The following is a 16729-nucleotide window of genomic DNA, read 5'->3' on the forward strand; positions in this document are numbered from 1 at the left end:
GGGGATTTGCATACTAGTCAGACTTGGTGTGCTGCCGGGGGTGGTTCCAGCCCAGAGGCAGCTCTATTCTTAGCCCTGTGTCAGGCAGAGTAGGCTGAAAACTGTTCACTGCTGCTCCAGGACCTTCTCCTCAGCAATTTTAATGGGGTTCACCTGTCAGATCAAATCACCCAATCCTGCGTAACAGGCTCTTATGATCAGACATGCCATCCCCTTCTTTTCATGGCAAATCTCAAAACAGAGCTCTTTCTGTCAGGAACGTGCCGACATGTAGTCTTTCCCTTCCATTAAGAGGATTGCTGTCCTTTTAAGGGTGGAGGGTTTTGGTTTCCATTTTTCTTCCCCATTCTTTTTGTTATCAAAAGTGTATTCGAAGTGAATGTATTTTCCCCAACTTACTCTCTTAAATCCTGGACTATACAAGCAAAAGCATATGTGAAGAAAGCAAATACGCATATTTCTAATTCTAAATTTGTGCGTGTAGCTCCATCATTTTGTCATTTGACCATTTACCTCAGTTAAAACAAAAGAAATGATACATTATATAAGGCCAATTAATTTATAAGTGAATGCTATTAAAGGTGAAATTCCCTGGTCTCAGGGGAAAACTCGGAGGAAACAAAAAACCACCTTTAAAGAAAAATGAGGAACAAATGTGATATTTGGACCTTGGGAAAATCTGATGGTCAAGTGTAGAGGAGATAGAGGTATATGATATTGTTATTTAGTTTTTCTATTTCAATGTGTACAGTTAAACTGAGTATTCTTTTTCAAGATCATAGGTCTTTTTCAAAAAGATATTCGATCTAGGAATTGGCTGAAATATGTATGTGAATGGAAGTGTACAGCTTCAGAAGGCAAATTGCTCTTAAAATGAAGACTGAGAAAACCTGGAGGAATGTACGGGACCCATGGTTCCTGGACTTGGAGATTTCATACACTAATAAAATTTCTATCATTAAAAAGACATGAAACATACAGGCTCATGATAAGGAATAGCTTTTTTAGAAACCAAAGACCTTAGTCAAAAGCTTCCTATATTGCCCTTTTTATATTCCCATTAGCAGAAGGTAAAAAAAAAAAAAAAAGATATCCTCCTGCACGCGTGCGTGCACACACACACACACACACACACACACCCCAAACTGGGGATCAAGCCCACAATCCCGGATGTGCCCTTAACTGGAATCAAACCTGGAACTCTTTAGTCCACAGGCCGACACTCTATCCATTAAGCCAAACTGGCTAGGGCTGATATATTCTTAAAATGACCTTCCAAGCATCCAGTTCTCAATATTGTGCAAATTAGTTTAAAATAAAGCTCAAATAATGCACTGTTACACCCAAAAAGCGAAATAGAAATCAAAAGAATGAAGATTAACCCAACCAATACTGAGACAAGATGTTGGATAACACCAAAATAGTGAATTGTACAAATAGATTCTCCCCCTCATAAATGAAATGAGTGAAATTTGCTGTGCCCTATACGTATAAAGGAACAACAAAAAATACGTGTACCAGAACCATATCTGACAGTGGGTGTGTTTCAATGAGGACATTGTTTCAATATTCCTTGATGTTTCATTTAATGAAAATTAAGGTTCAGGATGCTTTATGAAAACAAACTTTGTGTAGTTGCTGGCACCTAATTTACCCAACTTAGGCAGCTGAAGAATGTCTAGATCAAGTTGCTGTTGTGCACTAGATCTGGGTCTGGAGTCTCTTCAAGAATGGTGAATGGCATGCCTGCATCATGGCCATGTGTGACCTCTCCCTTAATGGCTAGGGACAACTGAAGATGTCTTCTCTTAGGGTTGACGGCAGGTAGGGCCATCCTGGGATGCATGGTGCATCCCAACTCTTAGGGATTTGGATCCATCTCATCATGCAGAGCCAGTGTCAGCTACTGGACAGCACCTTCAAGGTGGAAAAACAAAGCTGGCAACCTTGGACAAGCTCATTCTGATTCCTGTTAATTTCCTCCTCGCGGTATGCTCACAAGCACTTCACAGGTGTTAGACCCTGAAACCCCTTTATTCTTCATAGAGATGTATACTTGTGAGTTAGTCGGTCAAATGTGGTGGGTTCCCAAATAATGCTGACTTGCCTGTTAAACACAGCCTATGTATTGCCTTCCCTTCGTTTTAGGTCATTCATGAGGAGGACACAATCTAGGTTATTCCGAAATTAACCTGAATGCCCAACACTGTTTCCTTCCTGGCTGAATCAATCACCAATCACCCACGCATATGACATTTTCTGCTGAATATACAATTTCAAATTGCATCTGTTTTTCTTAGGTGTGGTAAAATTAAATGTCATGAGCCATGGTTAGGTTAAAATTCTGATTTAAATACTTCGGTGACCACATTTTGTTCTAATAGTTATAAAATATATACATAGCTCAGATTTTAATTCTTTGATACCCAACTCAATAATTCTAAGTGTAAATAAACTGAGAAAAATGTCTTCGTTTCATTCATCCTTAAACAGTCATTTACAGTAATAAATGTTAATCCAGGAGGCTGATTTGATTGTTCTAATCACCAAAATGTCTAGTGAATTTTCAAATTAAAAGAAGTGAATGAAAAGACAGTGGCTATATCACCATTACTTGCACCAAGCACATTTACTTGCAAGAAGTGCATGCTATTTAATGTTAGTAACTGTATGAATGTCCTCCATGGTTTACTGAATCTGTTGTCTTCCTACCACCAACCCACCTCCAAGCTATTTTATATACGCTGGTACATACTGGTAATAATCTGGGCCATCCTCTGCTGTTTTTCATGCCTAAAACAGTTGCTTGGTGGTTTTGTGTTTACATATTTCTCATATGCTGTGCTTTCAAGCATTAAGAGGTCAAATTTATTTCACTATAGAAACAAGAACCAAAAGTTCCAAAAGGTGATCATAGTCATGAATTGCACCCCACAGGTATGTTTCACTTCTGCTTTCCCCGTTATTACACCCTGGCAACGTCTTAGGTATGGTAAGACTGCAGGTCACTCCAAAATTGGAATTTTGTTCCCCTTTATTTAAGCATGTGTAACTTAATGCATAAGAACAATTTCAGATTCATCCTCATCTACTGTATTGCTGAGGTCCCTTTGGGAATAAATTTCTGTATAGTGGCCCTTCTCAAATTCTATAGAAAATTCTCTATGTTCAAGTATGAAAACTTCCCGTGTTAGAATATAAATCATTTGAATTTATCACTGGGCGATTATTGCCTAGAACTACTCTCCCCACAAACCTGACATTTAACTGATTCAAGCATGAGCAATCTTTACAGTGGCTAGGGTTAAGTTCATTTTTAAATGCTTTATATTCAAGACTTGGTTTCTAATATCCAATTAGAAAAGACCAAAACTACTACCAAGATCTAAGTGACCATTCCTTCTTTTCTTACATTAAAGAATTGATGCGCAAGCCTGGCCCCTCCATAAGCCACTGCTCACACCTATTCTCCTACCCTTTCCCCATCTACAGAATCTATGAAACCTGAGAAAACTGAGCAGTGTGGGGGATAAATCAGGGTATGGGGGTGATTATCTGTTAGTACATACATACCCATCATAATATAAAATTGCCAACAGATATACACACAAGCAATTCAGTATTTCAAAAGTTGAAAGGAGTCTTTCCTAAGAGGTCAGAGAGCCTTTGCCCAGTTGTAGATAAGGCAGGGAAGTCTGGAGGTTAAAAGTGACTTAAAGGCCATACAGGAGTGGCAAAACCTGGATAGGAACCTGGTCACCATAAAGGCCAGCTCTGTGCTTGCTTCTACACTGCTGCTTCTCACTGCCTGCTCACACACAGGGCCCCTTTCCAGGCTCTATCAAGAATGAATCTACACTAATAAAAGAGTAAGATGCAAATTGACCATACCTTCACAACACCCACCAGCCAATCGGGAGTGAGTATGCAAATTAACCCAACAAAGCTGGAGGGTTAATTTGTATATGCAGGCACCGAGTAGCCGGGGGCAAGCGTTCTGTACCGCCACAGCTGCTCCGGGCCTCTGGGCAGCGTGGGAAGGCAGAAAGGCAGCGCCAGCAGCCAGGGTAAAGAAGGCCCATTCTTACACAAATCTTTGTGCATCGGGCCTCTAGTATGATGAATAAAGGGATACACCACCACTTACAGTACATACATATGAAGTTTCTGTAAGATCTTAGGACTCTTTTCTTTCCAACCTTCAAGACCAAATCTATTGTCACTTGCTTATTTTATTCAAAATATTTCTTTTGAAATAAATTAATCACACCCATACTTCTATGGGGTACATACCCAAAGACATAGTAGCTTTTCAGTTTAGCCTCTTCCAAGATAACTTACTAACACTGTTGCAACTAATTTTTTAAACAAGTAATGTTCACCAAAATTTGAGGATACTGCCTTATACTTCTATGCAAATATATTCCAAAATGCTGGATACATTGCTCTGTGCTCCACTGAGGTTACTGAGGAGGAAGGGGTGGCAAAAGAAAACCAATAGTCATCATTACTTCTTTTTAATTGTTTAACTTTATTACTGTTGCACCATTTATACAATTACATATAATTTCAATGCATCCATTGTACATTTTTTTGTTATTTTTTTAATTTTTTCCCATTTTCCAATGAGTGGTGTGTTGGTGTCTGTGACACAGGATGGAGGAGGAACTGGAACTGCAATGAACGCAGACGTTTTTATTTTATTTTTTTCATTTCCACTGACCAATAAACAGAACTACAGGTGCACCCAACCACGGACATGCATTAACTCGTCATGAGAAATCTAGGGAGGCTAAGTTGGATGAGAGAATGTGTGTTACTCCCAAAAATACCTGGGGAGGAGGAATGGAGTCTTGGCATGGAGATACATGTGGACAGGCTCAGTGGGCTGTCTGAAAGTTGGCATTCATCCACAAACATTTTAAAAATATCAAAAGAAGAAAGGCTGCAAATTAAAAAAGGAAACACAGAAAATACTGCTTTCATAAAGATCTGATTGCCTTGGAAGGGCCCTGTGGGCAGAATCAAACTCAACACTCCCTACTCCCCTTGCAGAAGACGGTACCCATCTTAGTGGCGGAGTACTTTCAGACACTGACCTCTAAACTCCAGGACTGATTGGTAAAGTTGACTGAAGGTATATTAGATATTTCCCCACAAAAATACTATTTGGATTCTCCCCATCCCCCCTCCCTCCTTTGATGGGACATCTTTTTCATTTCTTTTCTTTCCTTTTTTTTTTTTTTTTTTCTTGGGCAATACATATCATTACTTCCAATTTGAAACAAGTTAGTATAGGAGAGAGACAGAGAGACAGACAGAGAGAGAGAGAAACAGGTTGTTTAAGCTGTGATCTCTTTTCCCATAGGCTGTCCTTGTTACTCTTTCACCGCCACGGTTTGATCGGAATTCATGGCCGGGGCCTCGGCAGGTTTGACCTCGTCTGCGGGGGCTGCGGGAGCTGCGGGGGCCTGGGCCTTGGGCGTGGAGCTGGGTGCTTCCGTGGCTGCTGGGGTCTCCTTGGACGATGGGGCAGCCTCAGTGCTGCTGGGTTTTGAGTCTGAAGCTGGGGCCCCGTCACTTTTCGTTTCCTGCGAGGCAGGAGCCGCGGGAGCCTCAGTCTTTGTGGGTTCCCCTCCCTCCTGGCTCTTGTCATCCACCTTGGTGGCGGTCGCGGGTTCCGCAGGGGCCTCGGCCTCGGGAGCCTTGGGGGCATCGCCTGCGGCGGGGCCCGAGGTGGCCGCCTGCTCCGCATCCTTCGGGGGCTCCGGCTTCCCCTCGGCTGCTCCCTCCGTCTGCTCAGGCTCTGCCTTCGGAGCATCCGCCTTGGCCGCGTCTGTGTCTTTCTCGCCTTCCTTGTCTTCAGGCTTGTTGGCAGCATCCTGGGCATCCTTCTCCGCCTTCTCCTCCTTGCCCTCCTTCACTCCGGGGGTCTCCCCAGCCGCCTGGGTCTCATTCTCCTTCGGGGTCCCCTCCTCTTCCGTCCCCGCTCCTTCGGCCTTCTTGTCTTTGTCCTTGGCCTTCTCATCATTCACATTGTACCCCTTCTTCTTCTTGCTCAGCTTGCCTCCCATCTTGGAGTTCTGTAACAACACAAAATAGAACAGAACGGTGTTACTTTGGCTCTAGACTGAATATCTGTGCCCGCCCCCCCTTCCCCTTCATAGGTTGAAACCCTAACCCTCAACGTGATGGTATTCGGAGCTGAGGGCTTTGGTAGGTGACTAGGCCATGGAGGCGGAGCCCTCATGAAGGGGAGCAGTGCTGGCATAGAAGACACCCCGGAGGGCTCCATGCCGTGTCCCCACGTGAGGACACGGGGAGGAGCCAGCCATCTACAGTCAGGAAGCAGAGTCTGCCCACACCTTGATCTTAGGACTTCCCAGCCTCCAGAACTGTGAGAAATAAATTGCTATTGTTTAAAAGCCACTCGGTATAGGGTGATTTGTTATAGCAGCCAGAACGGACAAAGAAGCCTTTCAAGTATGAAAACTAAAAGGCTTCACCTTACAAAGAGTCCAGAACACTACTGAACAGTACGCTTTCAAGTGATCAGTATGGTGGATTTTTTACATGTACTTTGCTAAAATTATAAATAAGACAGTGAATGGTAAAAAAATAATAACAATAAAAAGAGCTCAGTTATAGAGTGTCTAGTCACAGCAAGTTGAGGAAATAAGCTGAGGTCAAAGATTCAGTGATTAAAGACTAAGCCTGTCAATGATAAAGAAGTGGAACAGTATTTGTTTCTTACCTGCCCCCCATGGCCAACTCAAATACCCAATACTGAACACGGGTACAAAATGACACTAGCAGCCACTTCAGACCATAGCCTAGCCAGTAAAAGACTTAGTAGTTTTAAAATGCTTTCCAGAGAAAGGGTACATTTTAACAAAGCACAGTTCACAAATTTCAAGAAAATAATCTCAAACTACAAACTTCTTTCAAACGCCATTATTCATGTATATCTATATCTATATATCTATATATCTATCTATATATCTATCTATATATATATATAAAAGCCTAAGCGACTGACCGATCGATCAACATGACGTGCACTGACCACCAGGGGGCAGATGCTCAACACAGGAGCTGCCTCCTGGTGGTCAGTGCACTCCCACAGCTAACCTCCCATGGTCCCTCCCCCTAGCCACTCCCACCCCCCATTAGGCCCAATAGCCGGCCAGGCCGAGGGACTCCCCACCCGTGCACAAATTCGTGCACTGGGCCTCTAGTGTTCATATAAGCACACACATCTTCAAAGAACAAAGCAAGCAGGATTTGGTCTAGCTCATTAACTAGGATCAGCTAAAGGAAAACTATCCCCCAAGAAACAAAAAAGTATAGTGTTCCCAGTTACATTTAGATTGTTAGTTGTGTCAGATTTGTATTCATTGTTTTTCAAAGTGTTTTTTTGGATTAAAAGAAATAGTCCCATAGCAATATAAAAGTGTCCTTCATTACCAATGTTCTGATTAGGATTCAAACTAGATATAAAAGTTCAATGGTCATTAACAGCCTTGTTCACTTAAAGTTAAGTCTCCAACTTCTTAGATATATAATGCAATATCCTCTTTCATCCCCACAAATAAGTCTAGAGAGAGAGAGAGAGAGGCACTTTGACCTGGGCCCCAGTGAAGGTCATAGAGTACAGGTGGGACCATCTGATTTGGTTCCAGGTAAGGTTCTACTCCTGACAAAATTATGAAGTACTCTTGGACCAGTCATTTTTTTAAAAAAAGTATTCATTTAAAAGAGGAAATTCGCTGTTTATTCATTATATTCCTTGAAATTATAATTCATGACAGTTAAATAACCTACATTTATTCTAAAAGTCAAATGTTGGGTAAGAGAGTGCTAACTGAAGAATTCTGACTTTAGTCGAGACTTGTCTCCCCACTCTATATGCTAATTTCCTGTCTGGAGAGACTTTAATAGTTGGGAGAGGGGGAAAAAAGCAATAAACCAAAAGATGTCTAAAATACTAGTTTCTATTCCCAAGAAAGACCTTTATTACGGTATCAAAGAAAGAATTTCCCTTACATATCTCTTTTTTAAAAGGAGTGATTTTTGGTCATAAGTGAGATATGCAGTGGGCTCTGTTTGACTTAATCTTTAGCAATTTCTCCCTCAGAAGTGGGAAAATCAGATGTAGAAACAACACAATTAAATCTATCTTTATCCTATAAGCCATCACAAAGGTAAATTGGTATTTTACATTATAATTAGAACTCTTTTATTGAATTCTTAATTAGCCAATATGCACAAATGGTGTTATGTCAAAATAATTTCAGCTCTTATATGTCACAATACCTAAGAAATAGAAACCCTGACAGGCCTGCCTTTAGGATGGCCTACCAATTCCATAACAGAAGCCCATACACCAACTTAAGATATCACAGAATGGCAGACAAAGTGTACATTGTGAATGTAACAGGAGCACCGCGTTATGACACACACAGCATGAAATTCTATATAGCTATCCCAGAGGCTGAAAGTCATGCTGGTTTACAAACCTAAAATCTGCGTTACTAAAATTGGTTTTCTGAAACACAGTTAGGGCCACTTTCTATTCTTTGTTTCAAGCCCATCTGTGATTCCTTTCTGGGTAGGAAATGATTGTATATAATCCAGTTGTAAGTAAGAAAGTGTGTTTCCATTCCTGTTTGCTTTTCAAACACAAAAAGTTAACCAACCCTTCTACCTTTTGCTAGTTTTTGTGTGTTATAGTGAGGTATGGGGGGGGGGGCGGTTATAGAATTCACCAGAACCCTGGAAAGGCAAGATAGCTGGTTATTTCCCAAGACATTATAGGTGAAAACCTTGCCTACACCCAAAGGTAAATTAAAATTATAATTTCAAATTTATTAACTGTTTCATGGGTTTAGGCACCATCCTAACCCTAAACACAGTTATTTTATTTAATCTTCTCAACAGTACCATAAGGTAGTAAATATCCCAGTAGCATCTTCCTTTTACCCAAATGGAAATTCTAGCTGATTTCATGGAGCAGTACAAGCAAAAGGCCGAGTCCAACAGAATTAGGTGAGGCAGAAAGGCCTCTTGGAGGTCAAAGGGAACTCCACTCAGAAGCTTGCAAATGGGCAGAGTTCTCATCTCAGGAATGTTACCCACCCGGGGTCACAGGGTTGGTACAGATCTGGGATGACTCAGAACTCCAGATATTGACAAGATAATGATAAAATTCAGAACCTCAGGTGTTCTCTATCCCTAAACATTTTATCACCCATTTGCCAGTGCAGCTTTGTATCGTGATCCTTAAGCAATTACAGTGCGTGATGGGCACATTTTAATTATTGTTCTCTTTTTATGACTTCTAATTTTGAAAGAAATCAGTTGGTGTAGAAAGTTGGAAGTTCTAAGTTAAAAAAAAAAAAAAAAAAAAAGACACACAGCAACTAGTAATCCACCCTGGAAATCCCTTAAACCTAAATCTGAGCGACAGGGAAACAACAATCTTTGCATCTCTCCGCATTTTGGTCATTCACTAGCCACAAACACCCAGATGGACACTGACGCACTGAGTTCTGTGTTGATATAATAACTAAAGTAGGAAATATCACCATTTTTACAGAGCTGTTGCATGTGACATTTTAGAAGATTTTATTTTTCAAGGAGTTCATAAATTGGAAGAGAGCTTCAGGCCAGTTATAGGTTTGAAATGCCAACAGCTTAGCTTTGGGAATATCAACACAAGGTCATGGTGACTTTTAAGCACAGTAAGAACAAAGATTCATTAGCCTCACATAAAGGGGAGAGAGAGAGCTTCCCATTTTTAATAAAGTCTCCCCACCTTCCCTATATTGCTTCTTCTGAAAATCTACTTCTCCTCTGGATACAATCTTTTTTTTTTTTACTTATCGAAACTGAAGCCAATCAATAGTCTACCCCACAAGCTTATTTTACACCCACAGCGGCACACAAGAATGACATTATCCAGCAGAGTAGGATTGACACCTTGACCCCATTCTGCACCAAAGCTCAAGCAACTGTATTATGAATTAGGAGGTCCACCCGAATAATCCCCCTTTCTCCAGTGCTAAGAGAGGAGCCCAATTTGGCAGACACCAATTGCTATGGTGAGTGGAGCCATTGCGCTGAATTGGTCCTAAGTAGTCTCTTGAAAGGACAGACAGTTCTGCCCCTTCCAGGGACAGAGGTTCTCAAATCCTATGACTGCTACCAAGTGAAAACACATGGCCTTCGGTTTCAGTCAAGAAAACTGCCAGTATTTTAAGATATAGGAAGGCACAGCCCTACATACCCAGATAGTGTCTAATCAATATTTTAACCATTATAGACGTTATTCTTATGGCTTTTCAATGAAATGTGAGGTTTCTGGAAGCTATCACTTACTGTTTCCTTTCTTTAGCCCCTGAAATATAACACTTACTAAATAGTCCAGTTGCGTGTAGGTGAGAGAGAAGAGGGGACACAGTGGGTCAAAAGGAGGTTGAGTAGGAGAAACAAGAGCATTGTCGTCACCAATGTTAAGATTTCAGTCCTTTGAGGCAGGGCTGAGTAGTAGCATGCCACCAGGCATCCCAGAGATCTGGGTCATCGGGATAGCTTTAAAGAACCATTCTGCCTCTTGGTAGCAAGCAAAACTATTGGTAACTAACAGCCCACATACAGAATTTTAAATGTTTTGATATGTAAGCAATCACCACTTGTAATTGTTAAATCTTCATTTTGATAGCACTTTTTTGGTTATATCCATTAGTTAGTGTTACCCAAGTCTTTGGATGAAAAACGCAAACCCCCGCTATAGCATTTAACCCCCTTCAGAAAAATGCAGCATTGCATAATTACAGTTTGCAGGCATTAACTATTCCAAAACCACGAGGGCTTATCCTCACTGTATTCTGCCTACAATTATTACGTACTCCATAACACCTCTCCATTCTACAGTATTATAGTGAGTATGCAACAACAAGATTTTGTGACAATGAAAATTATTGGTGTGCATTAACTGGTGTAGAAAACAAAACAAGAAAATGACTGATACAGAATTTCTCCTATGACCCCATAGTTACTATGTTTATGGCTTCACAAGCTATTTTTATGTCTTCTGTCTCTCACTAATAATTTCTAGGTACTTACTATGCAGGACAGTTTGAATTACACCAAGATCCAATCCATTGCCAAATTCCCACTTTGAAAATACAAACCCGGATTAATTATTTCAACTAGAAACAAGAGAATACAGTTCTTAAGGATGATATCAAACAGATGATAATAAAGATGACTGCAAGTTTATAGAAAAACCCAACATGAATATGCAACAGTGTGTGTCAGAGACTAGAGTGTTATTTCTGGTTTGATTGTTGCTTCATGATGTGATCAAGACAAGAAATAGTCTCCTTTTGCTTCTGTTTCCATATTACAATCAGAAGAAAACATACCTGCCTCACAAGGATGCTAAGAATGAATCAATGTTTCTGGAAAGTTAAATATGTGGCTGCAGCATATTAACTGTACCTTGAAAAAGCAATTGTTGCTGCCAATTCAGGGCTGCAAAGCTTCATGAGTTTATATACAAGGCAATCTATATTGATCTTTTAAAGATAACATACAAAGTTAAAACTGACTCCTGAGTTACATCTACAGACCAACTCATCACAGACGAACTGGGTTTATTAATTACTCAGGCCAAAAGAACCCAAGTTATTGATCAAACCTAGCTGAAGCACATGTTGCGATAAGACATAGAGAATGAATCTCTTTTTTTAACCTTAAGGAAAGAATTTACACAGATTCTTTTCACAAAGGAAAATAAATTCAAGAAATATTTTCAATAAGAACGGAGGAAAAATTAAAACATTTGGTTATGTCCAACCATTTCTATTTTCAACAAATGGCTGGCTTTTCTTCTTTTAAATGGTCAAGACTTTTATTCTAAAGGAGGAAAATGAAATAAAGATAATGTAGCCTGTCTGTATTTTTGGTATTCCTACAGGGATGTGTTCAGTCACAATGATTTGCTGTCAAGTTTCCTCAATGCCTGGTGGTAATTTTCATTGTTCTCAGCATCTGATTCAGTCAAAGCTTCTATTCAGCAATTGTAACATCACCAACATTTAGATGAGAATGTCCTTTGGGGAGAGAATTGTCAATCCTGAGTTTCTGAGGCACACCTATTAAATACCATGAGTAAAATTGTAGAGAAAACATTCTCAAGATAATTTATTCCCTTGTCACAATAAAAATGTTCACTCAGCATTGTAAAAGAAAGTGCTTTAAAAATGTGTAAGATATATTTAAAAAAAGAGAGAGCACATACACTCACACTTCTATAACCCAATTTTCCCAAAAAAGTTCCATTAAGTTGACTTGAATCTTCAAGGTCAGAAAGCCCTCAAATGCAATAGAAGGTTAATCATGGTGACCCCTCCATCTTTCTCCTTCAAGAAAGCCCAGGTTAGCCCTAGAGAAACACTGTCAGAGTGTCTTTGGGGATCTCTCATCAAAATCTAACATGCAGAGTGACCCCAAGAACTTCAGATGTTCACAAATTATTCTAGAAAAATAGACTTGATCTTAGTGGGAAAAGAACCTTTTTGAAGTGGGTACTAAATGTAAGCAACGACAGGGGATATAAGTGAGCAAAAAACTTACTCCCGTTTAGCAGGAGGGATAAGATGTACAGAGACAATTAAAATTAGTCAGTTAAGTGTCATAATAGAGTGAAAAACAAAAGAGTTTTCCCAGAAGAGATGGCCTTTTATTGGATTCATGGGATGTGGGAAAAGTTTTATAAAGAAGGTGAACTTTGAGATGGTAAGAATATCAACAGTGCTTATACCCACAGTACTTATTCTGCCTAGGACTGTCTTACTATTTAGTCTTTACATTTTTTGGCCCATTAACAGTCTCATCAATCCTACAAGGAAGGAATTATCATTATCTCCACTTTACCATGAGGAAACTAGGGCATGTTGGAGATAAATAATTTACCCAAGACCATTCAACTAGTTGCCTGGAGATGTGGGGTGAACCAAGGCACTCTGCCTCTTGAGTGAGGTCTGTTAACCATCATGGTAAAGTGCCTTAAAAATGGCTAAGCTATCTACAAATGAAGATGGGGAAGTGGAAAAGTGTTTATGTCAGGGTGAACCAACAGAAAGGGTCTAATCAGGATTATAAGAACATCCTGTTTACATTTAGGAGACAGTTGAGGGCACATTGACCTGGAGGAAGAAATGATGGAAGATCCATCTATAAAGTTTGCCTAATAGAATGCATTAAGGTGGTAGAAAGCAGAAAAACAGCTCTTAAAGGAGTTAAAGGGAAAAAAAGATGTTTCAGAAATCAAGAGAGAATTTTAGAAGCATCTTGAAGAAGTTATATGCTGCTGCCATAAGGTTAAGAAAGATAAGAACAGAAATTGTGCAATTTGATCTTGTGATGAGTTGTCCACTACTGACCCTGTAGTGACACAGGTGGAGGGGTGAAGACATATGCCTCCCTTTGGAATGGCTCAGAGAGCATATGAAGAGCCAGAAAAGAGATCCACATAAAAGACTGACATAAATGATTGTAAGCAAAGTGAAGGCAAAAGTCAAGGTTCTGGAAGACTCAGAAAGTACACCAAAATTAAGTTTGGTAAAGAGGGACATACATTTACTATACCGATGGTGGGAGGGAGAGAAAGGAGGGATGTAAATTCCAAATCCACTGGTTGTTCCCAGACTCCATGTCGGCATCACACTCTTTCACGTGAATATGGTCATATCTGAATTATTCCAGACCAAAGACTCGCTATAGTGAATGTTAGGTCATGTGTCTTTGAAATAGTCCTTTATCTTTTAGTACTTTATGTCTTTATTTGTCCAGTTGTGTATCATCTCAGTTTCTTTCATATTACAACACTTAGGATTTCTCAAGTACTGGGAGGAAAAATACAGACATTTCATAAACTAAAATGTTAGAGAATTAGCATAGTGACCCAGAGTGAACCTGGAGAGGTCTTCTTGTGAGACGGTTTGATGTGCAAAAGTAAAGCAGATAGGCTCATCACTATACAAGGGATTTAAGAGACAAGGGAATGCACAGGTACTCGCCATGGATGCTCAGTGTAAATAGAAAAAGAGCCCCACTTCTGAAGAACTCCTTTACTCTCCTTGTTCCTTTCCTTATTATGCAATCTGGTGTTGTCTTAGACAAGCCATCCAGCTCGGGTTGTTTATCTACATCTTTATTGCTTAACCCTCGTATATTCTGTTGTATTGTACTGGGAGTTTTAGCAGTAAAATAAACCTAGCCTCACTCAAACATTGACCAAAAGCCTTTCTTCAGATTTAGTCAACATACATCTGATGACCTCAGAACAAGAATTTTGCTTTATGGTTATTCATGCACAATGGGTTCTTGATAAACACTGCAGACTCTGAAACATGCAATTTCCAAATTATAAACTTGTAAGAGTCAATACAACCAGGACTGTAAACTAAGTTATGTAAACTCAGCTTTCAGTTAGCAGCAGAAATAAGCAGGCTAAATTATAACTGAAATTTCCATTCCATTGAATGAGACATGGCCAAGTTCCAGGGATCATCATGATGGCCAAGTCTATGGCATGGGACCCATCCCATAAAGATGAGAAAGCAGACATTGCTATAGTCATATTGACAAGATATTTTTCCTTGAAGTTATTATGTGCATATTGTAGAAACCAATTTTTCAAAGTCTATCTCCTGATTGGTTCTTCAGGTTTTAACCATAAAACTCTGAATTGATGCTGCGGCTTTAAATCAGGCATGTGACAGTTAAGCTTGTCTTTGACTATAAAAGAAGACTGAATGCAGACCTTATGTAGAGGGGAGATTTGCCCCATTTAAAACATCCTGCCACATGATGCAAACACTATCAGAAAACATGTATTATTCATTCTCATCAATAGTCTAATATGCTTTTAGATTCTTCTGTCCGTTCACATCATTATTTATTTGTACTTAACGGGTAGCCCTTTCAAAAGCCCTGGCTGCAGCATTCTAACATATGACTTTGTGTGAATCATCTGCTCTTTTAGTCAATAAAGTGAGTAGATGAACCGCAACCAGCCCAGGAAATGCAAGCTGCCAAGATCACCTCTGAACCTTCCTCTCTTCCACAGACCCAGGAAACTAATGTCTTATCACCGCAACTAATTTAGAACTCTTAAGACAGAATTAAAATAAAGCACAGTGGAAAAACTTCTAGCAATTGAGATATTTTTGCTGCTTATACTAATGGACTAGACAGACCATCATGGGACTGGAGCCATAACAGACCTGCACAGTGAACCCCTGGCTGTGTGGGACCTGGAAGTAACAGTGAGCAGAACCCCAATGGAACCTTATCAACTAAGGCACCATTTAGTCTGAGTTCTCTGCACCAGAATCACAAACACGTTAGAATTACCTGGGCTTGTTCTTCCTCCCAGACACTCCCCAACATCCAACTGCCCCCACTACCTCTCTACCACCCTCCTTGCCTCTCCCCGCCACCCAGCCCTCTCACTAGTGAAATTATTTAGCTAAGGAAGGGGCATCACACAAGCAGCCTGCATAGAAGAGCAAGTCCCCTTACCAAAGAGCAATTCTACCAGCTGCCGAGAAGCCCCATGCCTACATCAGGTCTGAGGTGACCTCCTTACTCCAGCAACTTTGGCCACTGGTAGGGAAACACAGTATAGTGGCTATTCGCCTCTATAAACTCCCTTTTTACATAATGTGGGGCTTCAATTGTTCAAGATTTACAGCCAGCCCTGTGAGACAATACTGTTTTCAAAAGCATCCATTTTATGTAATTAGAGTTCACATTTCAGAAAACAGGTTTTTCTCTTTCAGTTCAAATGGAACTTTGATGGCTTGCCAATGAGTTTTGAGCCCTGCTCTAATATACTCTGTGGGAGAAAGCATATGGGCAATGGGGCCAGCAGGCCAAGTTCAGCTATGTGAACTTGGTCAGGGAAGTGAGCCTCAGCAATTCAACTTCACCTATAAAAGAAAAAGGAGTGGAAAGAGTTTGTTAATAGCATTAAATGGAGTATTTTCAGGAAAGGCTATTGTTCAGCTCATGACATAATATTCGGTAAATTTTCATTGACCTTTCTTTACCTAAAATCATTTTTCTCAGTCCTATTAATATGTAATAGAGAGTAAATCTGAATTTTAAGATTAAGTAAACATATAGGTGGAACAAATTACTGTATTCAAATGGGCAAACAAATGGAAATTGATTCAATTATATTCAAAATAATATTTTCCCTACATATCAAAATCCTAGATTAGGTTAAAAATTATAATAGCCAGCTCTAGCCAGTTTGGCTCAGTGGATAGAGCATCAGCCTGCGAACTGAAGGGTCCTGGGTTCAATTCTAGTCAAGGGCACATGCTCAGGTTGTGGGCGCAATCCCCAGTAGGGGGCATACAGAAGACAGCTAATAAATTATTCTCTCTCATCATTGATGTTTCTATCTCTCTCTCCCTCTCCCTTCCTCTCTGAAAGCAATAAAAATATTATTTTTAAAAAATTATAATATCTATTATATAATCTGTAGATTTTTAAAGGGAAGTAAATATTACTAAATGGGCAAGTCCTTAAAATAGTATGAACAGAGGGCAAAGATGAATGATAATCAGAAACACCAAATGCTGAGTGAGCTCAGCATATATGAAAAAACATTACATAAAACATCAAAAGGGAGAACACACCTTTAAAG

General features: G+C 40.0%; 1 protein-coding gene across 2 annotated transcripts in view; it reads right to left on the reverse strand.

Moving 5' to 3' along the window:
• Nucleotides 1-4511: 4511 nt before the first annotated feature.
• The window catches only part of BASP1 (brain abundant membrane attached signal protein 1), a 44078-nt gene continuing 31860 nt past the window's right edge, over nt 4512-16729 (reverse strand). For both annotated transcript variants that reach the window (XM_008151671.3, XM_054715259.1), the window contains exon 2: nt 4512-6083. In XM_008151671.3, the coding sequence (XP_008149893.1) occupies nt 5379-6074 (696 nt within the window). In that variant the 5' untranslated portion in view covers nt 6075-6083 and the 3' untranslated portion in view covers nt 4512-5378. The remainder of the gene's footprint in view (nt 6084-16729) is intronic.

This window comes from Eptesicus fuscus, chromosome 4 (assembly GCF_027574615.1).
Source record: "Eptesicus fuscus isolate TK198812 chromosome 4, DD_ASM_mEF_20220401, whole genome shotgun sequence".
In the NCBI taxonomy this organism is placed as follows: domain Eukaryota; kingdom Metazoa; phylum Chordata; class Mammalia; order Chiroptera; family Vespertilionidae; genus Eptesicus; species Eptesicus fuscus.